The 26,701-nt window shown below is 34.4% G+C and overlaps 1 protein-coding gene across 2 annotated transcripts in view; it reads left to right on the top strand.

The window, feature by feature from the left end:
- EDIL3 (EGF like repeats and discoidin domains 3) overlaps positions 1–26,701 on the top strand; it is a 429,598-nt gene that overhangs the window by 293,646 nt on the left and 109,251 nt on the right. For both annotated transcript variants that reach the window (XM_017508061.1, XM_017508053.1), the window contains 3 exons: positions 12,527–12,682; positions 13,996–14,140; positions 18,289–18,473. In XM_017508061.1, the coding sequence (XP_017363550.1) occupies positions 12,527–12,682; positions 13,996–14,140; positions 18,289–18,473 (486 nt within the window). The remainder of the gene's footprint in view (positions 1–12,526; positions 12,683–13,995; positions 14,141–18,288; positions 18,474–26,701) is intronic.

The following is a 26,701-nucleotide window of genomic DNA, read 5'->3' as shown; positions in this document are numbered from 1 at the left end:
ATGAAGTTGAGAAAAAATCGACACAAAAACGCTGAAAATTTCAAAAGCCAGAATGCCTCTTCTCCAAATGATCTCAGCACTTCTCCAGTCAGCGTGCAAAACAGGATGGAGAATGAGATTGACAAATTGACAGAGGTAGACTTCAGAAGGAGGGTAATAACAAACTCCTCTGAGCTAAAGGAGCATGTTTTAACCCGTATGTTTTTATGTTTCACATATTTACATTTAGAATTCATAAACTCCAAACCCTGACTCATATAATTTTTTAAATTATGTAAAATTTCTGGTAACAAAATACTTTAATTATGTTATCAGGACATTTAAAATTATGCAAAGCAAATTACACTTTTTTTTTTAAATCAAACTATAGATTTTCTCCATTCTTAGATCATTTTCTGTTTTCAAAACTTCAGCGGTTTTCACCTCTTTAGATTAAAACTTATGCATTTTTTACTCTGGCAAAGTGTTTGTCCCGCTATCATTTATAATGTTCTTCTCTGGGTTTCAATTTGTTGTCTGTGTGTCTTTTCCTTTCTAGATCACATGTGACTAGTGCAAAGATCTCTCCCGTCTTCATAGATTTCCATGCATCTATCATAGTGTTTGTACTCTGTAGACATGCAAAAAATTGATGAATTAAATACTTTTAGCCGTTATTTACAAGCAAAATGCACATGTAATAATTATCAGAGATACTGCTGGAAAAATAAGTTGTGATGACCTTGTGGGAAATCATGAATGCCAGAAACAAATATATTGTTCTATTCACTCTTTATAAAAGTAATTGTAAAACTGGTGTTACAGATGCAATTCCTATATGAATGAGTCTAGCCAGTGATGAGAATGAGGTAGCTTTTGATCATTAAAAATAATTTGTTTTCTAAATTTAGATCAGAGTAAAAAAATCAAAAAATTAAAGAAAGATGTTCTCTCATTTAAAAATAATTTATTCTTCAAGGTTAGAATATGTTAGATCAGATGATATTATGCTATTTAGAGGAAGTAGAAATAAAATACTTCATAAAATATAGAATATGTGAGTTTTTAAAAGATTTCCTAACTGCCAACATCTGTTCAGCAAAATTATTATTTTTAAATGATGAAATATCCTCTATATTTTTCCTCCTAAATTTCAAATAATTTATTTCTTGCTATATAGAATTGTTTGAAACTTTATTTTTTGAAAACATGTAAAATATATTCCTACTTTATTAAGAGGCTGTGAGTTTGGTTTTTCTCTGTGTGTTCTGCTCTTTACTTCCAAGGGAGCAGAGATGACCACAATTCCACATCTTCTTCCCCTACTTGTACCATACTGATGACTGGAATCATCCCATTTATCCTTTAGAGTTAATATAAGAAACAATAAAGAACAAAATACTGTATCATGTGTATAAAAGCATTTCAAATAAAGTTAATTTTTTTAAAGTCAAAAGGAACCTGATTAGTGTGAATTTAAAAATCATTTAGTTATTTGTTACTCCTATTTTTTCTACATTTATAAATGATAAACTTAATTTCCCTCTTTTCTGAGCAAGAATGGTAATGATAACCAACGATTGAAAGCTTAAAGATGCAGGGTACCTAAGGGACGCCTTTAAAACTCAGATAACCCTGTGAGATAGATAGAATTTACTACTGTTGTATGGATGAAGAAATTCTGGCTTACAAAAGTTAAAAAACTTGCCCAAGTTTATGTTAGCTAGTACCCGAGGACAGGTGGATTACAATCCTGTTTTCAGAAGACAAGCATCTTGCTCTTAGCCAGAGTAATCTACTGTTAAGATCACAAAACTTTAGAAGAAACAAAACTCTTATTGTTCTTTCTTTAAACATCCTGTGGTCAAGACAGGCAGTTTTGGCCCTCAGTGGTCATACTGTACTGATCAACACCTAGAAAGAAGGAGCCTCTCTGCACACCCCAAAGACAGTACAGGACTCCCAATTCCAGACTTTTGCTTCACATCTTTCCAGCATTCTCATAGCACCACCATTATCCCTAACACCTAATAAGTAGAGGTCCCAAACCCAGTAAGTCCAGCCCCAAATGTTGATTTGCTGTGCAAAACACTTACTTCAAATTTCAGAGTCTATTCACTCATAAAATTATTCAGAATGCTAAAACAGTTTATTTTATCTTTCCAGTTTTATTTTTAACATAATTAAATATTTAAGTGTAGTACCCATATGCCCATGGAAATATAATGCAGGTTACAGATTGATCCCTGCTCTTGAAATGTGTAGACAGGTGGAAGGACTAAAAGATATGACCTTTTCCAGGGAAACTTCATTGCAGACTGCAATGAATCTTTTGTATCAGGGGACATGTTATGAGATTATGGAATATTGCCAATATGGGTCTGATTTTGGGCAACATATTAAAAACTTACTCCTAATATGTCTGACATTCGGTAATCTGGTTAGTTCAGTATAAAACATTCCTAGCAGCTACCTTTAGGTCTATAGTAACAACTGAATAACAGAAACAACTAAGCAATATTTAGCTAATTCATATATTTTTTTTGGATTATAAATTTAAATTATCAAGGAACACCATGAAATAAACTCCTTTTTGTTATTTTTCAGAACATATATCAATATATTTCAATGTGATAATGCAATTTAATTCCTAAAATATATTTATTTTATTTTATTTTTGAAATGCAAATTTAAGATCGTATAGATTTGGATTACAATAATGCCAGAAGAACACAAAGAATGCAGAATGCTAAGTTGTCCCTTGATAATATCTACTGCATAGGGGTTCCAAAGGCACCCACTCCTTCTGTTTAGCTCTCTTATTTCTGTTTTTTTGTAAATTCATTCACATTCTACCATGCTAGAAATTAATATTCTGGAAGACATGCTGCCTTTTTTAATAGCGTGCCTGTTTGTTTTGCAGACTTCTTTTTATCTTCAGTGCATTAAAATAAAGAACATTACAGGTTTCTGTTTCCCAGAAGTACCTTTTAACTTTTTATTTGTGGTATTTGTTTTTGTCTTGATGTTTAATTGATCCAAAACCAGCATTTAAAATATCAGGACACTTGCTACCGCTACCAATAATATTTTCACACATGGAAAGGTAACAAGTATCATCGTAGCAAAATTTGGAAACTGTTCTGTTGGCATTGTTGTTATTTGCATGCTACAAATAATACACTGGATAAAAAAAAGTCAGGGACCACAGCTGGCAATCCATTTTCACTTGTCTGCTAACCCTTTACCATCTTGGATGGAGATAGGAGACTACCTTAGTATTTACCGTTTCATCATACTTAATACATAAGCTGAAGTCTTCAAAACCATGTAGCCACAGTTCAGTTCACTCCTGAATGTAGAGCTGTGAGAGACGGAGGATGTGAAGAAACTCTAACAGCCAGTACCAAGAGAGGAGAGATGAGTACAATATAGTGGAAGCCCTTCAGAAACAGGTGGAGATACAAAGGAAATGGCTATACCTGGCCCAGACTCCTGGAAATGCTAACAGATTTCACCCCTGGTGGTGTATTGCTTCTGTTCCATGCTGTGTAGTGAATTGTTTCACTTTAATTGGAAGTTTTTTCAGGTGCAGAGAATCATAAAGAGATTATAGTTTTATGTTTATGCATATGTGTTCTTTTTCCCATGTCCTCTTTCCCAAAGAGGACAGTTAAGTTAATTGAACACATGTCAAAGGCTAACCAGCATTCAGAACACTGGAGGATAGCAGTTTAAAGGTCCTTTTATCTGGAGCAACAGAACTAGTGTTTGGTTAGTTACTAAAAACCTCAATTGAAATTTAAATTTAAATTCCATACCATGTTTCTTAAACTACATCAAGCAATGCATACTTGATACTTGTTTTTATTTCTTTGTTTAAACATATTGGTGAAATTATTCCAGAAGAGAATCCTAGATATTAATTACTTATCCCAATATTATAGACTTTTTAGTGCTATGCTTTTTTGAGGTTTGTCATGAAGCTTTTTCATGTTTTCATAGGAAAAAAAAAAAACATTTTCCACTCACATTTTATCGATTATGTTTAATTAAATTACATAAGTAGAATAACAATCACAACTTGAAAACAGATTGGGGAACAAACACAAATAACCCTTGATTAGTGTGCAATTCATCTGCAAGAACAGAAGAGAGTTGGCTGAGCAGAGAGCTGCCTAATGTGTCTGATGTGTAGAGCAGTGAGTATGTTTCACAGTGGCAGTGAAGAGTGTTGGTGGGCAGGTTGTTGCTGATATGGAGGTGGTTTAAGAGAGATTCTACTGTAGCCGCTAGGACTAGTTATAGAATGAGTTACTCTTTCTATCCTTAAACACCTTCAAAGCCTTTCTCCTTAGGTGTGTTCATGATGCTTCTCACCACCCAAGCCTTCAGAGAATGTGTTAATGATGCGTTTGACAAAATACTTTATATCAATAAGATAATGTGAAAGAACAAGGGAGTTGCAAATCCTTGTAACTTTTTAACTGTGCTTTTTAACTAGAAACTTTTGGTGATCATGCTTGTCTCTTTATTTGTTTATCCCTTAAGTGACATATTTGCAATCCAAATCATTGGGACTCTATTTAGAACTAGCTGGGAAGCTCAAGTTATTTCTGGTATCACCCAAAACAGATGGTTACCTGTTCTTTTTGCCTGAGGCACATTTGTATTGCCAGCTCCCAAGCAAAAGCCCTAGTACGAGAATTGTTTTCACTCTGACTGGTTGAAAACAGACTTGTTTGAGATAGGGGTAAAAAAAAATTCCTACTCTTACATTTAACACTTTACTTCTGGTCACAAAAAGGTGATTCTCCCCACTAATAACCATTTATTCGGTGGACACTGACTGGATGCTCTACAGTTTACTCATTTCTGACACTAGCCCCGTTACTGCACACTCCACAGGTTAAAGGCTCAGCCCCACAAGACTTTCTCCTACTTCAGACACTAATTGCAAATAGTAAGCTGTCACTTATATTTTATATTTCTGACAAACTGGCTATAAATTGGAGTTCCCACAACACCCTCCCTGGGTTCAATTAATTTGCTAGGATGCCTCACAGAAATCGGGGAAACACATTTACTAGGTTATTATAAAGGATATTACAAAGGGTGTAGATGAACAAGCAGATGAGAAGCATAGGGTGAGATGTTGGGGAAGGGATGGGGGAAACTTCCTTCCCCTCTCTGATGTGTCACCCTCCAGGGTCCTCTGTGAATTCAGCAACCTGAAAGCTGACGGAAACCTGTTATTTGAAGGTTTTATGGAAGTTTCATTATTTAGGCCTGATTGATTAAATCATTGGCCAGTAATGGTCAACTCAGCACTAAGCCCCTCTCCTCTTCCCAGAGGTTGAGGGGTGGGGCTGAAGTTCCAACCCTCTGATTACATGATTGGTTCCCTGGGCAACCACTCCCATCCCAAGGCTACTCAGGAGCCTATCAAGAGTCACCACATTAGAACAAAAGGTTTCTGTCACCCAAGAAATTCCAAGAGATTTAGTACCTCTGCATTTAACACACCTATCACTTTTGTAGGTAACTGCACTATCGCATAATATGGCCACACATTTAGTAAATGAGAGAATTCAATAACTTTCCCCCAATTCAGATATCACCTGCCAGCACTGGTTTAAGACTAAATTCCCTATTTCAAGGCACATTATTATCATCAGTCTGAGCAAGGAAATTGTTACTCCCTTTCCTCCTTCCTTTCTGTTCCTCTTCCCCTATGTAAGTGCAACCTAGTAGTTGATGTGTAACCTTTCTTTCTACCTTCATGTTGAAGTCAGTTATTGGGGAATACATGCTGTTATATTATAAGGTGTGTTTTTACATTTACACACATGGTATTCTGTGTATTCAATTACCTTGTTTCTTTTCCACATATTCTTATGTTTTTAGATAGCCATATAAAAATCCAGTTCATCATTTCTGATTCTTAGAAAGTATATATATTGTGTGAGAGCTCACATACACACATACACACAGGTACATTTAATATTTTAATATTTGATTCCTCTGGGGATATCCAGCTAAGCTGCTCTCCTTTGCTAAAATGAATGTTATTACAATAGATATGTGTATGGATTTCTTCTTGACCACGTATGCAAAAGTTTTTCAGGGAAAAATACCCAGAAATAGGGTTGCTTAATTTTACTAAAAATGAATAGATGGAGATGACTAATCGTTTACACTCCCATCATCAACATCAGAATACTTCACCAATACTTGATATTATGTGATATTTGGTTTTGCCATTCTGTCCTGTTGCTGAAGTCTTAGTGCTCTTTCCACAGCAATATGCTAAGATACCTGTCTCTCTCTCTCCCCCCACCATCCCTCCATTTATTTCTCACCCCTCTATCCCTTCTTCCCTTCCTCCTTCATTCTTGTTCTTATGTTTTACAAGTGAATAATATCTTCTTTTCTGTACTTTTCTCATAATAAAATTACTTAGATGCCTATTGATAAATACTTTTAATTGTTGAAATTGTGTTTTATCATGTACAGTGCTGTAGGGAATAACCTTTTGCCAACATCAGTTTACCTATACTTTTTAAAATAGAATTGCTGCGTTAAAGAGAACGTTTGTTTGTTAATGTTTCATATAAATAAATTGTCTTTCATAAATACTATATCATTACACTATCACAGGAAAACTGTCATTTATACTCTCATTGGTATAAACATTCCTGTTTCTCTACATTCTCGAAATACTGTGTATTCCAACATTTATTTTTGTTTTTGATAGGTGAATTATGCCGACTTGGTGTAGATTTAATTTACTTTGTATTATGAATAGGATTGAGCAACTTTTAAAGTCCACATGTATTTATTTTACTGGCTACTAAACAAATCCTTTGCCCATTTCTTTCTATTGGGTTAGTTGGCTTTACCTGTCAATATGTGTATTCTAATATCTTTGATTAATCAATCCTTTGCTATGACATATTTTATAAAAGTTTAATCTCTATTTGTCATTTGTATTTTGACTTTATTTTGCTTGTAACCATGAAGAAATTTTTACTTTAATTCATAGCATTTTAAAATCTAGTGTCATGAATAGAAAACCATTTTCATCTCTGAGATTATTTTTAATTCCGTGTATTCCTCGGATTATTTTGTGGTTTCCTTCTCTTTTAAATTTAAGTGTGCAGTTTACTTGGAGCTTATTATTGGATGGGGTAATAGACAATGATCTAAATTTATTTGAGAAGTTTATCAAATTGTCCCAACCCAATTTAGTAGTCTGTCTTTTCTCTTCTCATTTAAATATCATTTATTTCATATGCAAAAGTTTCCTACATATGGAGTCTATTTATTGGTTTTCTATCTTGTTCTATTTATATGTCTCAATGTGTGCCAGCATCACAGTATTTTGATTATATTTTCAGTTGATAATTGCTGGTGTAGGATAGTTACATGTTGATCTTATATTAAGCAAACTTGCAGAGCTTTTAAATTAGTTTTTACTATTCCTTAATTCTCTAGAATTTTCAAAGTAAATTGTTAGTTGCATCATCCCCCAATATGAGCAATCTTGGCAACTCATCCTCTTCCCTTCTGGAAAGTGTTTTATAACCCTGTCTTGCTGCTTACTAGTTTATTCTTCAGCTATATCTCTTTGCTTCTTTGTTATTGAAACCACTCCACTGGGAATTTTATTTAGACAATTATATTTTTATATCCAATTATCCAATATTTCCTACTGGTTCTTATTTATATACTTGTTCCTGTCTTATGTCTCAGAAAGCCTTTGTCTTTTCAGGGATTTCTTTGGAATTTTAAAACCTGAATCTGTTCTTTATTAGATTACTCTTTATTCTAGTGTTAGTTCTGTTATTTTTTTTTTCCTTTTGATCATTGTGTTTACATTCCATAGAGAATTTGTTATTAATTGCTTGGCTAGTGATATACCTAGAAGGAAGGGTGAAATCTATGGCCCAGCTTGAGCTACTACAGGTGGATTGAGTTGGTATAGAGAGGATACCTCATAACAGAGTTATAATCTGTTCGGACTCTGCAGCCCCCTTTCCTGAAAAAGACTTCATCTGCCTGAGACACTGCTCTTACCAGGACCTCATCACTCTGTTTTATCTCCTTAGTCCGTAAACTGGGATGTGGAGGGCAGAGGGTACAACACTCAGGCCTGCTAGTGTCTACAGACTCGCCTCTAAGCCAGGCCCACATTTTTCCACTGCTTCTCACTGGTAGTGGGCAGAAACTGGGTAGATTAGGAAGAGCTCAACAAGCAAAATAGGAATGAGAAAAAGAAATAAAACATCTAGAAAGTTCTTCCCAAGCCTGACAATGTTTATGAGCCCTTTGAATTCCCCTCCATAAAGCCCAGACACACAAACATACACTGGGATCTCAAATTTCCACTTACACTAAGGCTTTACCATAGTTTTTGTTTTAGAGTTTGATAAATTTCAAAGCCTGCTCAGCGATGTTCTGTCTCAGGGCATCTTAAGTGCTGGATTCAGGAGAGAGGGCCAGTAGCCCGTGCTAGTTGCTATCTTGTCAAGAACCCATTAATTCTGCCCCCATTGATAAAGCTCATGATTAGATTTAAACACACACACACTTAACCATAGTAGCCCTAATATAGCTTTGGAAGTTGTTTGCAAAATTATCTTCATATGGTTGTTATTGAAACAGGAAAAGTTTGCTTGTTCCCCTCACAGGGGTGTGGCTCTCTTCTTCAATTCCTCACTGTGCAAACCCCCTAGTGGGAGGAGACAGATGGGCAGCTGGTGGGGGAGCGTGGGCTCTGACCCCAGAGCAACTTCTAGAGGTGAATGTTTACAGCTCCTGAAGCCCCACTGGGCGTGTTACTGTGTGCTCTTTTAGTTCTGTCATCTGTAGGCAGCTTGTGTTAATCAGCTAAATTAGACCCTTTGCCTTATGACAAGAACAGAGGGCTTTCTCTATCCTGCGGTTCCTGCCTTGGTGTACTGGAAAAATCAGATCACACGTGGTCTTGGAGAATCAGTGCAAGGTTTTAATGCGTGCTAGAAGTACTCTCAGTGAGGTAGATGGGGAGCCAGAAGGGATATGGAGTGGGAGGGTGGTTTTCCCCTGGAGTTGGGCTGCTTAGCGGCAAAACTCTCCTCCAACTGCCCTGACCAAATTCCCCTTGGTGTCCACATCGTTCTGCCAGTCAATGGACTGCCAGCATCTGGCGGTGCCTGTCAGTGTGCTCTTCTGCTCCTCTGCTCCTCTCCACGCCCACCAGCCAGCTGTGTGCTCTTCTGCAGGTGTGTTCCTCTCAATGCCCTGTTACCTGTATGTGCCCACTAGGGTACTGGGGCTTTTATAGGCACAGGATGTGGGCATAGTGGACCAGGTGCCTTTGGAAAATGCAACATTTGGGCATGAAAACACGAGTGCTTGTCCTCACCTAGATCCGTGGGCACAGGCTTGAGGATGGAGCCGTCGCCAGGGTCCCCACCCTTCTCCTCCCAGCATGTCCCTGTCACCTTCCCATATCATTAGATTATCAGCTTTTATAAATACACATCTCAAAATCCAGATTTTTCTGGCATTGAGTGGTTAAAGGCAGAAGATGTAAAGGAAGTGTTTCTTTCCATTTAGAAAAACAAAACTTAAAAAAATACAGTTGTTCTAAGAGCTTTGTAGGTGGCAGATGTTAATATTTACACTTACATATCATATAGTCTTCGCATATTTTATTAAAACCCCCTTTACAAGAGAGGAAATTAAATTTCAAAAAGCTTAGAAAAATTGTTCAAAATTACGTAGGTTGGAAGTAACAGAACCAGGACTGAAGCCCCCATCAGTCTGTTCTTCCCTTCTGCATACCCTTAGCATATGTTCTAAGCATTCTAAATTCAGATTATCATTCTTCCTATTTGTATTAATGTAGGAGGACAACAATTGCTCAAAATATCTTACAATGCACTTTTGCTTTTTAAGGATATGCAATGTACCTACCACCCAGTGGAACAACAATTTCTCTCAAATCAGATAACACAAATAAAAATATTTTATTCCCTTTTCAAGTATCCATCAAGCTCATAGAGAATAGTTTAGAAATTTCTGATGCAATCCTCAATAGACCTTTTACATAGTATGTGGGATAGTTCATACAGAGAGAATAAAACTCAGATCACATTTTAGTCATTGTTATTTTACAAAGAGGTCACAAAATAATGTTGGAATGGGATGGAAAGGAATTACTTGCAGATGTTCGTAAGTGGAGGTGTTTCCAAAATCATACTATATATTTTCTCCAAGGCTTATTTAGTTTATTTTCTATGGCAACATAGTTTACTGGTACTAAATTTGAGTATGACTATGATGGTGACAGCTTGGCTTCTTTATACTGAATATCTTATTTTCCAAGCTTAATAGTCCTAGATACATGTAAAGTCAAAACTTTAAAACCTGTAAGTACTAAAACTTGGTGATCTTGAGCCTGTGTTCTTATATATTTTTTTTTATTTTAGTTTTGTGTTTAATGGAAACAGTGCCAAAATTTAATTACAAATATCTACTAAAAGTTAAACTAGACACAATTCAAATTGGGTGATGCATAACTAACTTCAATTCCATCTTCCTAAAATATATATGCAGAGCTTCTAAATATTAAAGGAAGTAGAATTTTTACATGATTTATAATGATTTAGAGAATACAAACTCAGATTTTTATTTTTTGATACTGCTATGCATCTACAATTAAAGCTTTAGAAAATTAGTGCCTATAGCTCATGGGCCAAAACTCTAGCAAAGGTAATTTGGCCGCCTACAAGAGGTGTAAACAAGATAACTGAAATGAGATAAAAGATAATTGAAAAAGGAATGTTCAACAACATCAAATGTGAAACTTGGCTTCCAAAATGGGAAAAAACATGATTCAAAGTTTCCACTGTGTATGTTGTATGCATTGGGAATGTTTAAACTACAAAAATTCAAAATAAAAAAAAAAAAAAAGAAAAAGAAAACATCATGCATAAAATACTGAAAGAATGTGACCCATAGCAACGTGATAATTTACCTAGCATACTGAAATAAACTGTTGTTCAGACATTCCCTATTTCAAGTTGCACAGTTAAAACTTCAAAATCAATCTTTAAAGGACTAATGTAGATAAATGTAGATAAATATTAAGAGTAGCAAGTAAAATTTACATTTATGACAGACATTGTCTTTTTGACCCTCCAAAGAGGAATGGGAGTTAAAATATATTCGTGGTTGTAATGGTTGTGTGATGTCTGAACACTGAAATGGGAAAACCAAGCTTGGATATCTGAGTCCATCCACTTAGCATTGTTCAAGGAAAAAAGCGACCATAGGGCCAGCATTTTAACACAAAAATTTTGCTAATCAAAACCAGATTTTCTTTATATATGAGTAAGCCTGAGAATCACCTTGTAGGCAATAGTTGAGGGAGGGACTTTATGAGGTTTCAACATGGAAAATGAGACTTTACGAGACTCAGAAACAATGGTGATAGAGTACCTAAATGCTAACTCTCAAAGACTCATCCTAGGAAAACTCTAATCACTTGAATGAATCTGAAGATTTTCTGGTTTTCTTTGGAAAATGATTTTGGAGTCATTAATATCATGATATGACATATTTAAATTTTTCCAATTTGTATTTTTGGCGATTTATAGCAATTTATCAAGAACATATAAAAGGTTTTCTAGACATAATAAAGGCATTTTAAAGTGAATAGAACACATTTTAATGTTTACCATATATGAATAAGGCACTTTTCTACTTTGTAGCATTTAAGTGTTATTAAATGTTAAGCGTCAAAAAGATATCTCTATTAAATATGACAAGAATATTAACAATATTATTTGTTGTTGTTGTGTGTTACTCCTGAAGCAAACTGTTGTAAAGTGGTTTGGAATGGGGAGAAAATATGAGAGAGAAAAATCCCAGTTTTTACATATAATAAAATGAAGAAAAAGGGAAAGGAATTATTTAATTTAAAAAAAAAAATTGCCACAAACTGCAGAGTAAAGGTACAGAAACTGAAGAGATATTTGTTTGTTTTTGATTTTGACATCATTGTTGTCTTTACTTTTTAAAATGCTGGTATTCAGAGACCTCAGTGAATTTGTCATGTTTTATTGTAAATGAAAATTTCTAGAAGCTTAAATCAGTTTATACACATTAACAGTTATGTTGACAATAGAAGTTGATAATAATGACACTGAGATTACTTTGACAAAAGAATATTCCCGTTTTTCAGTCTATCAAGTTATATCTGCATATCATGAGAAACCAAATGCTTTCTATACTTATATTTCTGAGGCAAATTGCCCTTTTCATAGCCCGTTCACAAATATTTGTTTACTTAAAAATAGTATTTCATTATAGAAAGAGATTTTGAAGCTAAACTTAATATATGCCTATTTTAAATATTTATCAGTAAAAACTACATGAAAATTATTAGCTTTTTATATTATTAACCTGCATTAATAATGTTCCATTCCTAAAATTCATATTTTCAGTTTTCTTATTCTGAAAGCAATAAGATTATTGATTACGCTTGTCTTTTCAGATAAATTTGCAAAGGAAAATGAGAGTTACTGGTGTGATTACCCAAGGAGCCAAGAGGATTGGAAGCCCAGAGTATATAAAATCCTACAAAATTGCCTACAGTAATGATGGAAAGACTTGGGCAATGTACAAAGTCAAAGGCACCAATGAAGACATGGTAAGAGTGATTTAACCTACTTAATTTAAAAGTAAAATGTCATTGATAATCATTGATTATCAATGACAAGGTTTTCAGGAGAAGACTTATGTTGATTAAACTAAACTACCATTGCTTCTTGTTTTTAATTGGGCTAGTGCGGTGAAGGGAGTAGACATTTCTCCAATTTCTAAATTTAAAGTGGCTGACATTTAAGATTTTCACAGGTTTTAATTGGTGGTACTACAAATACTTTGACACAGATGGACATAGTCTTTTGTATGACAATTAAGCTTTATTTTAACGATGGATTTTTATTTCATTTTTATTGCTTTTGTGATTAACACACTTCTTAATGAAATAACTATTATATTAATCAAAACTATTATCTTAAAAGCAAGAAAAGCACTAAATGATAGAAAAGATATATACCTTCATATGCTTCATATTGGAAAAAGATTTGTTACTTAACAAAATAAAATAGCTTAGAGATATTGGCTAGAATATTCAGTATCTCCTTTTCTATTCCTATGATATTCCCAATTCTTTTGTTAGTTCTTCCTCAAAAAAATTTAATTTTAAAAACGTCAGGACTGCAGATCATGCCATTTAAAATCAAACATTATACTAGACTCTAATAAATTATATAAAATATTTTTAAAATTACCCTCTTAAATGAATTTAAATAAGGTTTTTGGTTTACATAAAATATAAAATAAGAATAAGTCTTCATGAATTTACAATGACGCATTTTATTACTTGATTTTTAGAGGCAAACATAGTTTTTAATAAGGAAATTTTAATAAGGAATTCTAAGTCTATTATCCAATTATTTGGGACTAGTTTATAAAGATATAATCTTGATGAGTCAAACCTTACAGCATCATAAATCTAATCGTAGCATTAGAGAGACTAGATGATCAGGAAGCAGTAGCGAAGACTAGATTCTGCCTCAAACAGTATGAATACTAAGCGGTAAAATGAACAGACAGTCCCAGATTAAATTGAAGGATTTAAGATGTCCATTTCTCAAAAAAGAACAGCACTTCCCTTGTTCTGAAAGATTGGCCTTAAAATTGACAAGATCATCATTGTAGAATATAGATCATATCATGGGCCACAGTGGTTTACAGTTTTAATTAGAATTTTATGTATGGGTTTTATATTCATTCCTCATGGGAAGGTACTTCTCAAATGCTCCATACTCCCAAATTACGTAATCTGATCTTTGAAGGATTATTCTCGGTAAGGTACAGATAAGGTCAATATGTAAATATAGGTAAAGAAGCTGTTGCAATGAATAATTTTAAACTTTGTATTATGTTTTTATATAGGTGTTTCGTGGAAACGTTGATAACAACACTCCTTATGCTAACTCTTTTACACCGCCCATAAAAGCTCAGTATGTAAGACTCTATCCTCAAGTTTGTCGAAGACATTGCACTTTGCGAATGGAACTTCTTGGCTGTGAACTGTCTGGTAAGTTTCATATTAACTCTTTCTGTATTCTATTTAAAGAAAACAAAAAGGCATATTTGTATGTAGCCTGTTACTAACCTGCAAATTCAACAACCATAGAAATTTATTTCTGCTGCAAAATGTCTACAACATGATTCGGGGAGAACCAGTGTGTGTTTATGTGTAGAATAAGCAAGTTCTAAAACATGCTACAGGGTAGAATTAATATAGAAAGAGTAATGTGTTTTGTTGAGTGATCAAAGAAAGCACAAGGAATTCTCAGGGGAAACTTGTTACTTTTAGATGTGTCTCATTGTTTGGCATAATAACTATGATTTGTGTTTTGTAACAAAATTTCAGTAAAAACTGGAATCTGGCTGACCTCATACACTGCAGTAAAGAGTAGGCTACATGACACAGAAAAGTAAGCTTTACCTTTGTCCATCTACCATAAGAACTTTATCTTTGTCTGCTTACTATAAGAACTTTTTTTTTTAGGTTTTATGAAACATGTAAATTTGTCATTCCTCCCAAGGGGACAATATTTCAATACCAAGATTGCTAGTATAAATTCATTCTTGGATCATTCTTAGCTAGCAACCTGCTTATTGTACAAATAGTGGTTATCCAGCTCAAGGATAATCCATCAAAGGACTCAGAGTCCCCCAGGAACATCAATATTAGATATAAAGGTGAAGACTTAATGTGTGGATGTTACAGTGGCCCCATTTCGATATAGCTAGATTCTGAATGAAATAGAAAATTTTTTCTAGGCATTTCACTTGTTAGATTTTTGGTAGTTGTTCTCATATTTCTGGCATCACAATTTACAAACTGTCTTTGCCGTAATGGCCTGAAATTATTTTGTTCAAACAACTGTGAAGAAAACTAGAAGTGCATGTGTGCTCCACTTTTTAATGTAATCCTGAAGTGAGGAAAAACCTTTACCAAACCTAAAACAATACACTTAATTAAAAATAGGAGAAAAAGTCCCTACAAAGAGACAACTGTGAGCTTTTTATTCATTTCAAGAGGTTACCTATAGGTTAATGTGCATGCTTTATATCCGTTTCTCTTCCTGCATGTATTTGTGTTGCCTTGAAAAGGAGTGATTTTCAAGTAAATAAAATAAGCCCATTACATTTTAAGAATTAGAGTAATCTGGACAGGCAAGTGAACCTATTTTAAGGATCATATTTTCATATTCTATGTTGGTGTATTTTTTAAAGCAACCAACATGTGCTTTAGTACCATTAATTATCCTAACAGAGGTCTTTTCCTTATTTTGGTAATTTAATTCAGTTTATTTACTCCAGCTGTTAAGATCCAGTAAATCTTAGCAGACTTATTGCTGTACAGTGTTTGTATTCCGTGTCACTATATCATTACAGACCGGTGTCATCCCTAAGCCATTTATCATAAAGCAATCAAGAGGAAGCCACAATATGATGAGGTCTGCTGCAAGCCACATGGTTTTTAGTTGCTTAACATCACCTTCCACAATTTTTTAGTCTTTTGATTCATGAGGGTCAGTCTTTCATATATGGCATGGTTACGCCCCTAAGATGTGAATATATTTTACTTCCAAGTTTGACAAGAGGTTACACCTGACACTTTACAGGTTTTATTTTCTCAAAAGGAAGCAGTGCTGCATCTCCCAGCACAGCAAATTGATTTTGAACTTGCATGCAGAGAGTAGATGCTTCTAAAAACCAGAGCACTTCACTATAGAAATACCAATTTAATTGTTAACACTTCATTTTGTTCAAGTGCTGGCCACACTGGTAAAAAGAGTTAATTAATTTATATGCATGAAATTATATGGATAAGAAGTAAAATTTGTGGCATGAGGCACACTGGCAGAGAGGTTAGCTGTAACACTTGGAAATAAACACTAATGTAATGTACCAAACTGTTTTCCACTCTCTAGTGGAACACTGTAAAGCCTTATTGTATTCAGTAAATTGTTGTTAAAATCTTTCACCCTGCCTAGAAGATCAGCAGGTAATCTCTTCCCAGACACTTCTAAAGATCATCTCCTAAACTATCTGAAAGAGGTATGACTTAAAATGTTTGGAATGAAACAGATTATGACCGTAATTAGAGGAGGAATGTTCATTATGAACAAATAAATATTTGGCACTTCTGAGCTAAATACTAGACAACAGAATGGCTAGGAAGTGAATTTTAGGGCTAAACAGAAATGGTCAAAGTTAAGGCATTCCTTTTCCATTAATTACTTCTATACTATATTATATCACAAAATAAGGGAAACAACTACCTTTCCTCTTCCCTGTATCTCCTGCAAACTAAGCAAAGTTTTCAAAGATGGGGAGTGGGATGCAGGCAGAGGCAAAGATGGGGATAAAAGAACAAGTCAGTTTTCAATGCAGATAATGCATGTTACCATGGAACTAACTTCCTGAAGATAAACAGCATGCCATTAAGGATGGCCTAACTTTCTATAATCTTAGAGAATTGTTATGACTTTTTTTTCACCCAGAATATACATGTAGGCATTACAGCTCTCTTAATCAGGAGGCTTCAGATACGTATCTCCTACACCAAAATGCACTCGTGTTAAGACACACAGCCCTCCATGCCATGTTTTCCATGTTTTCATAGGATATACATTTCCTAGATGGTGGAGGTGAAGGGAAATATGAGGAGCTTCAAGAAGGAGGAAGTAATCTAGATTGACCAGGACAGAAAGCAATTAGTTTTAGCTAAGACTTACTGATCAATGAAGAGTTCTAAAGCACCTCTTTTGTAGTTTAGACTGTCAAAAGGGTCTAGTTTTAGAAACTGTACCCAATTATTAAATATTATGTAGTACTTGTTGATATGCTGATATTCCGGAACTTACCATTGCCATCTGTCGAGATGAGTTTTACAGAAATCATACAAATAGCTAACATTGACTGAATGCTGTGTGCCAGCAGTGTTTCTAAGTACTTTATGTTTATTAACTAAGTTCTTAGAACACTTCTTTGAGGTAGTTTCTATTCTTATCACCATCTTAAAGATGAGTAAATTGAGGCAGAAAGTAATTAAATAACAGGGTAAGACCACACAGCTGGAAAATGGGACCGTAGAGTGTGAGGAGAAAGTACTGGGTTGCAGAAGTGTCCTCTTTTCGTCTTCGCTTCCTTGATAATCAAACTCACCTTGTGAGTTACTTGACCAAAATTTAACAGACTCAGCCCCTGGCTTGTTTCGTGATAGAATCATGCTCTTTATTACAAAATTTGTGAAGAGCATTTGTCACAGTTGCAATTCAAGATTGGGAAATTGTGTGTATATATATACACACACAAACATATGTTCATGCATATAATTTTTCAAGAACAGGCAAGCCAAAATTTTTACCACATTAAACTAAAAACTATATGTGGTAGATTTGAGAATCTAACAAAAACACCTAAACTATATAGGTTATTGAATATGATTGAAATAAAATAATTTATCAAAGTTTTGTCCAGGAGTAGTCCAATTTTGGTAGAATCGTCTTATTATTTTCTGTTATCTATTAGTTTAAATTACACTTCCACAATGCCCAGCCCATGGTATACACTCAGTAAATATTAGATTCCTGTCTTACAGAAGAAGCCATTTTGGTGTTATAAGGATCAGTGATAAAGATTAACATATTTCTTGAAAAACAAAATGCTATTCAGTTTAAAATATAACAGTGGAGCAGTTTGTGAAAACGACTTTGTACTGAGGGAATTTTCATTTGCAGTAATATGAAAACAGATAAAGAAAAACAAATATACTTTGTGATAAAATATCCCATTTTTAAAGACACAATGGAACTTGAAAACTAGGGAGCAGTCGGGAACCCTCTCGTAATGAGGCAGGATAGAGCATTTCAAGATTGTTTTCATTGTGCAGAGTCATCTGTCACAGAAAAGTAGTTTAAATTGTCTGTCTTGTTTTCAATTTTTCCAAAATATATTCTGACAAAATAGCTTGAATTGACTATCTTGCTTTTCGATTTTGTTTCAGATTTATTTCTGATTATAGCTTTTTTTTGAATTTAGATGCTTTCTCTTTGGAGGAATGAATAGCATTATGTTTAGTCTTCTCTTTCCTATCCAAAATGAACACAGAAAAGTTCCAGGGTAATAAAGTGTTTTTCTCATGGAGCCTGTCTCATTTTCTCTAAGGTTGTTCTGAGCCTCTGGGTATGAAATCAGGACATATACAAGACTATCAGATCACTGCCTCCAGCATCTTCAGAACGCTCAACATGGACATGTTCACTTGGGAACCAAGGAAAGCTCGGCTGGACAAGCAAGGCAAAGTGAATGCCTGGACTTCTGGCCACAATGACCAGTCACAATGGTTACAGGTAAAATTTTCCAGAACTGTTTCATTATCCACCACTTTTCTTTCTTCGAAGGTTTACTGTTGATTAAGTGAATGTCAGAGTCATTACCTTAATGCTAATTTAAATGTGCCTTCATCTTTGGCTTAACTAAATTGGTGAAACACAAATTTCTTACGAAGGCATGTCTGTGGGCTATTTTTACGCTGGTGTTGATTTACAGATGCTACTGTCAGCTTGATGCAGGAGATTGTACCAGATCACACTATGTGTATGTCAATTGATTGATTAGGAGAGCATTTGCATCTTAACTCTCACCCATTCTAATGTTTTGTGTTAATATTGGCTTTGAAAGCATGACAGCAGGAATCCAAAGGGTATTGAAATCATGCCACTGACCTGCATACTGTACACATAGAATCATGACTCATGACATGTTAGCTCCTTACCTGTGGTTGCTAATCAATGAAGATGTTTGATTACATTCTCAAAACGGATCTTGCTTATAGAAGGAAACCATAGATACTACAGAATTTATTTATCATTTGCAAATGATGTGAGGTTACAGTCAGTGCTTTTTAAAACAATCTTCATGAAATTCAGTTATTTGTGGAGCACGTTTAAATATGCACAGGTTTGTTAATGGCTTCTGTAGCAAAGAAAAGTAAAACAACTTAATTCCGTAATGAGATCACTTTATAGTGAAAGATACAAGTTCTTTCTTGTTGATTTTTATGCTGTATTCATGAGTTTACAAACTCTAGTAGTTCATTGCATTTCCAGAAACTATGAAAACAATTTAAAACAGCTAATTGCACCCCTATCAAACAGGATTTGCCAAATCTGTAACTCTTCTTATCAAGTTACCTGAAATTTGCAATAGTCTCTCCTCTCTGCTTCTCTCTTCTTTTTGAGACAGGGCTCACTCTGTTGCCCAGGCTGGAGAGCAGTAGTGCAATCGTAGCTCACTGCTGCCCTAAACTCCTGGGCTCCAGTGGTCCTCCTGCCTCAGCCTACCAAATAGCTAGGACTAAGCTGCACATCACCATACCCAGCTAATTTGTTTTTCTTTTGTGGAGACAGGTGTCTCACTGTGTTGCTCAGGGTGATGTTGTACTCCCAGCCTCCACCAGTCCTCCTGCGTCAGCCTTCCAAAGTGTTGGGATTACAGTCATGAGCTACCACATCCGGCCTCTCTTTTCAGTTTTTTTTTCAGTTGACCTTTCTTTCTCTTATACTCACAAGTAGAAATATTCACTTTTCTCCTACTTTCCCTTAACATTCTTTATTGATGCAGAGCTTTATTCAGTTCTCATTGGCTAGCACACATTATGGGTAATCGTGTAAATCTCTCTCCTATTACTGTTCTATGAACTCTTTGAAGGTAAGGAGTATGTTTTCTGATATATCATCCCAGCACCCAACCTTATAAGTAGGAGTGCTTCTTAAATTAAATTTATTTGTGATGTTTATTTGTGATGAACCTGAGAAACCCAGAAAGCATCACATAACATGATAAGTTGTGATGATACATCAGTGAGCAACACACTGTTTAAGCTCTTAAGGCATTACCTCTTCCTTAAAATATTCCTTTTATCTGACTTAGCTTACACTATATTCCATTATCCTCCATCCTTGTAGCAGATGTTTCCCAATGTCCTTTCCAGGTCACCCTTTTCTTCCCATTATCTTCCTCCTAACACCTGTTTTACCAACTCCATGCACTCACATTAACTGATTTAGCAAGTATTGGTAATTTCAGCTATGACAAAATGACTCAAATATCTTAAGATCATGTCCCTTCTTACCATCTCCACTGCTACTTCCATCATCTGTGCCGCCACCCTCTTTCATATGGCTTTCACAGAAGCCTCTTAACCAGCTTTTTCATTTCTGGTTTCACTCTCTAAAAATTCATTTCTTAAGTTGTAACTCCTGTGTGTTTTATCCTCAAAGGCAAATATGATTCTCTTACTCAGTTGTTTAAAACTCTTCATGATTCCCTGTTTCAGAATAAAGTGCAAGTTCCTTAATATAGCCTAAGAGTTTTTGCGTGATTTGGCCCCAGTTTGTTTCTTACCGTACTCTTCTAAATTTGCTTGTACTTAAACCAAGTACCGTCTTCTCATCCTTTATAAATGTCCTCTTGCTACACGAAATGAATGGAAAGAGACTCTACCCCCAGCATTATCTGCCTTCTGTTGTATTTAAATCCTTCAGTTTCAGTTCAGCTGTACCTTTCTCCGGGAAGGTTTTGCTGCCAAATCCATTCTGCCCACTTCTGACTTAAAATCTCTCTCCTGTATACTACTACATCCTCTGTAATTTTGTCACATAGCATTTTCCCACTGTATTGGAAGTTGTGTTTTTATGTTAGGCTGTTTGTTTGAAGAGGCTGAGACCATGCCTGTCCTGACTTTTTCAACTTGTTGTTCAGCATCTAACTAACCTGATGCATGGTGGGCACTCCATAAAGATTTGTTGAGTGAATAAATGAATCATTCATTCCAAAAAGAATTCCAGTTATCAGTTTGAGCCAATAGAGCATATAAGTTTGATCCCCAATTTCAGAGGCTATCTGGTACGTATTCTCAATATTTTAATATTTGCAAGATAAATCTAAAAATTCTTGTTGAAGAGCTGACCTTTTTTTAAAGAAACTAAATTTTTATATTACATTGCCGTCATGAAGTTTTCAGGTTCTTACTTTGAAGAAATCATAGAAAATCTACTTTTCATCTGTTAGGCTTGACAATGATGAATTTAAATTTTTTCAATGCTGTGTATTCTAAATATTTAAATATTCCAGTCATGTATCAGATTGGCTGCATATAGCTAATGTTATTTGTGAGTCATAATGCTGTGTGGAATAAGGCAAACTATTTTACACCCCATAAGTAATTCAGGAGGGTGGTAGATTCTAGAAACATCTGCAAAGAAATTGCAAATGGCAAATTTCCTTGGGAAGATAAAAATCAAACAGATATTTTTACATGAATCATGGCGTAACCTTCATTATGAGCCCCCATCTATCACTTTGTTCAAGACAATTTTTCAACTATCTTCTTAAAATCACTTGCATGCTAAAATTGATTGATTTTTTTTGATAATAGACTTTCTGTCAATTCAAGTTCTCACTCTTCTAATGTGTCTAATTTTTGTTGTGTCAAAACATATGCAGAGTCTACAAAGCAAATTGACATCTTTTCTTTTATTTATTTATTCTCTGACATAATGCCAGAAAAAAGCCCAGAATTGTGACTATTTTTTAGTGTTTTCCCCTCAAGAGACTATAATCTGTTCAATTGTATATTGTTATGCTTGTTAGTATTTTTGTTGAAAATAAGATTAACATTTTCATAGATAACCCATGGGGTGATATTCTTCTTAGGTTGTTTATATAGAGGCAATGTAGAGGTTAATTTTTATCCTGAATTTATTTATAAAATCAGATGTCCCTGAATTACGTATATTTTTAACTAATATGCATCAATTCTGAGCAGTAGCTCCTCAGAAGAAAAGCCATGTGTGCCATTTAAAATCCCTTCCTTCATTATCAATGTCTTGCGAATTTTTTAATAAATGTCTTTTAATAAATGTCACAACTAAAAATGTGACCCCCAATAGAGTTTTACTTCAGTTTAATAGGTTTTTCTAAAACCTAATCAGATACCTAGCAATACAATTGTAAATTCAGCCCCCCAAAATACCCGTATGCCTAATTGTGACACAGCTGAAAGAATTCTTATGTATCCTTTTGGGAATTCATATGTATTCAAATATCATTTTAACATTCTATTCTTTTTATTACTCCAATGTTTTGTCTAGTCACTTCTATAAGATCAAAATGTCTGGAACTTCTCAAGCAAATGTTCCTGTGTGATTTTTTTAAAGAGGTGATCCTACCTAATTGGTTAGCTTTTTTGACTTACTGCTAATCATAAAATCGTTAGCTATTCCTATCTGAACATGGCAAAAATGTGTGAGGGCCTCAGGCAGCCCTAAACCAAAGACATTTCTCAGGCCTCTGTGTATGATGTTTTGTAAAACTTTAAAATTCAAATAATACTTTGAGCAAAAAACTCTACAAATATGTTTTCCAAAAACCTCCCAAAGGTTACATTTTAGTTTTTAACTTTCGAAAAAATCTTACCAATATCTGAATTGGAAGATCTTGAGCCAATTATTCTTTACTCCTAGTTGGACATTTCTAACTCATGGTTAGGCTAGATATTAATCTTTGTTATAACAATAAAGTGACATTTAACTCAAGAGATATTTTTAGTGTAAGAATATTAGCTTCTGTAGTTAGTTTCTAAACAAAGCAGCCAGAAATTGTGTTGGATTTTAAGGTGGATTAAATAAAACAAGTAACAGAACAGTGGAAGCATGCAGTAGGTACCCAGTATTGGATAGATCCCTTCTGTTCCTTTCTGGTGGACTGTGTACCATCTGGAGAACAGAATTTGACACCACCAATTTTAATCAAGAATGAAGGTTTGCATATGTATTCTTCACTTCCTCCAAAAGGAAATTTCCAATAAAAGAATGAAATGTAAAATAATACGTTGTTAGATCACTGCAAACTGTAGGTAGTGTTGATAAATTACATATATTGGCACTGGCCCACAGAAACTTTGAAATGTCTTTATCTAAGTTGCATCAGACATTTCAGCTTCTTTACCTAGTAATAATAAAGTGAGTACTTCATCATTTGCCAATCTTCTCTTCTGAAACTACATTTTTATTAAAGCAGTTATGTGTTTTTAAATCTATTATGACTGGCTTTCAAAAGAAAGATTAACTTCTGTTTTTAAATATGCTCAGATTAGACAAACTGAAATTAAACATTGTTAAGATGCTTAAAGACATTCTGTGAGGAGCAGGAGCGTTGCTAATGATCATGCTATCAACTGTAAAGATATCTACTGATTTATTTTGGTTTTGTTCCAGGAAATAAGCAAATTGTACTCTGAGAATTAACCTGGATTAACTAAAAACTTATTTTAAAGTAAAATACTACAAATTCTGTTATAATGAATAGATTGTACATGTATTCTTTGCCATACTGGTAGTTACTACAGAAAATGGATAGTTCACTATCCATAATTAAATCTACTAAAACAATTTTCAGATTTCACAAAGGATAACATAATATAAATGACTAACAGGAAGGAAAATGTCACAATTCCACCTAAGAAATGACCTTTTGGTCTATTTCATAAGACATTTACTAATTTAAGGTCATCTGCATAGTATTTCAACCAAATTAGTAGAATTAATAGAGTTATTAGACTGAACATTTTAGTGTTGACCTTTGTCAAAATTGCATCTAACCCTACAGATTTTCATTTCAATACTAATTTTGGGGATATGCGTAAGAAAGCAATTGAATCTAAGCTTTCTAATTAAATAAGTCTTATTTAATTTAGTTCATGTCAGATTTTTAAAAGGGATTATTCTAAACATAAAATTTATAACTTCCTTAAAGCCATTAACTTCTTTTGCCCTCTGGACAATTTATTTACAAGAAAACTAAAGAAAATGGTTTTCAAAATTAAATGACCACCAGACCACTAGGAAACATTTGCCAATATGAAGGAATATTTTGATTTTCAGTTCATGGTTCCAATATTTTATATTTATAAAGGGTTCACCTAAAAAGAAGATCTAAAAGAGATCAAGTAATGAAAGTTGTGTCCCATTGTGAGACAGCTTCCATTCTTCTATAGTACTGATATATTTTGGAGTGTGTTAAGTGAATTGAAGGAGACTCACACTTTGCTAGGACTATAAGTCATCTTTCTGTATTTTTTTTTAAATCACAGTGAATAAGAAATCTTTTTGATTTTTATAATTGTATGATGTCAAAAGGAATCCCCACTATCCAATTAGAATAAAGAACTTTAAAAAAAAATTGAAAAAAACATTGTACAGAAAATACTTAGAGCTCAAAGAAAAGTGCAGCCAATATCAATGTAGGATGGCAAGTGCATAATTTGAGGGACAAAATATAGATGTCAGGGTGACGAATTATATCAATAGTCTAAAACATCAGTGTTCTTTCTTTTTCATGGAAAATGGAGATATTACAAAAAAAGATCAAACTCCTGCCTATTTTCTCCTTTTAAAAACCCTCACACCCATAATATTCTGGTATCTAAATGATGACCAGATGAATCCAAAGAAATCAGAAAATTATCAAGAAGACCAGCTGATTTCTTCATAATGTAGCACAAGTATGAAGCTAACAAAAAGTCATATAACAATTATTGAACAAAATATAGCCATCTAACCTTCAAATAAACCTATAAAAAGTTAACTTTTGTATAATGAATAACGTATCTACTTAATACCCAAAATATTGCCTCTATGTATCCCCATCCATTCTAATTTTAAGTAATTTATTTGATTTAGTGTCTTACATCTTTCTAAAAACAGCTTAGAGAACAAACACTTCCATAAGACAAGGGGGTAAGATATAGTAAGGGATTATTAAATACTAACATACAAGCACTTAGATACAGAAAATCATTTAGAAAGGCCCAAAGTAGTAGTTTCTGCTGGCAATGAGAAAGAAATAGATCAGCTTCAGATATAGGTACAATTTTGGAAATACAAGCCCCAGAGGTACATAAAAAATGCATGGAAGCTTTATGGTTTGGAGGTTATTTTAGATGACTGTATACTTTTTGAATTAAAAGAAGTGTATTTGAGGCACCTGTTAGAACAAAACACAATGCCAGGTGCAAGGAACTGAAAGGCATATTCAGTGTTATATCTGCCTGCATGTGTGATTACTGATGCCCCAATTGTCATGAACTCACAATTCCAAAAGCAAGAAACAGAAATTTAGGATGTTGGGTGCTTCTGCTTGTAAGTGGTATAGAAACCATTGAAAAACAACGATAGAACTTAAAAGAATTCCATGTGCACAGCAGGCCAGCTCCTGTTTTTTGATAATGCAAACTAGGTGACTTCTGATTCCTGTGTGTGCAAATGAATTTTCATTTGTGACATATTAGTTATCTTTGTAGTAACAAAACACAGCTGTAAGAATGGTAAACACTCTCTTCTAAGAATATGAGCTGAAAATATGCCAATGAGTTAAATTTAGAACTTGGAAATACTGTTTCAAATATTATGAGCATTTGTAAAGGCTTTTAAATAAAATTAGAATCAATTGTAATCAGTAATCTCATTTTATCTTTAAAGCAGCCCTCTCAGTGAGATAAGTTATGTCTGTTTTATAATGAAGAGTCAGAGAAGCTTGTTAAAGATTGCATAGCCAGTGAGGGGTCTAAAGGGGATTCAGCACTTTTCAGGAAGACTGTGAGGTAATTTTTACCACAGTATTTTCTAGACTTATGATTGAAGTGACTCATTTTTCAGGGGATATCTGTTGGATTAGGAAGCCTCTCCAAAGCCCAGTCTTGATCAACACAGATCTGGTCGCTTACCTTGTCTTGAATAAGTTCTCTGGGTGGGTCCAGGCAGACTCTGTAGATTCTGGGGATCCAGCTTGCTATCTAAATTTGTGGCGCCACAGTATGACAATTGTACATGTCTTCCAGTGTTACTGAGCATTGAATACACACGCATACACACGTATGAAACATTTGGAAAATGCAATTCCTCTATTTTTGGTTTAAAATAAAACAAAAAATAGGAATGGAAATTCTAATATTTTCTCCCCACAACCCAATGATATGTTTGTTATTCACACTTTATGTTTTAGAGAACCTTACTCTGTCCATCAAGCTTGCTCATAGTTAAGCTCACTTGGCTCCATTGCTTTGGTTTATCCCAGAGACTTTCATAATATTTCCTCAAAGCCAGTGATGCTATAATAAGCGGTAGTCACTTTTTGTTTACATTTATGATTGTAAATATCCTTCATTTATGAAGTATTGATTTCCTAGCTGATGTAAACATAAAATAAATTTATTTATAGAAAATTTTGCATTCATTTATTTTTAATTAATAAAATTAGCATTTGTGTAGGGAAAACACCAGTGAAGTGACTTTCAAATGTCTAATGTCTTTGTTTTTTGCTGCTATTTTAATTCTTTAGAATAGTGCGCCTTCTGGACCTAGCCAAAGTCTTTTCTGAATTGATCTTTGGTCAGATTCTTCTCTGAGATTCTTTAAGATGTGGCTAAAGGGGCCGGGCGCGGTGGCTCAAGCCTGTAATCCCAGCACTTTGGGAGGCCGAGGCGGGTGGATCACGAGGTCAAGAGAACGAGACCATC

Source organism: Cebus imitator, unplaced genomic scaffold, assembly GCF_001604975.1.
Source record: "Cebus imitator isolate Cc_AM_T3 unplaced genomic scaffold, Cebus_imitator-1.0 Scaffold16, whole genome shotgun sequence".
NCBI lineage: Eukaryota > Metazoa > Chordata > Mammalia > Primates > Cebidae > Cebus > Cebus imitator.
The sequence above is the reverse complement of the archived record's forward strand: the minus strand, read 5'-3'. Positions and strand labels throughout refer to the sequence as shown.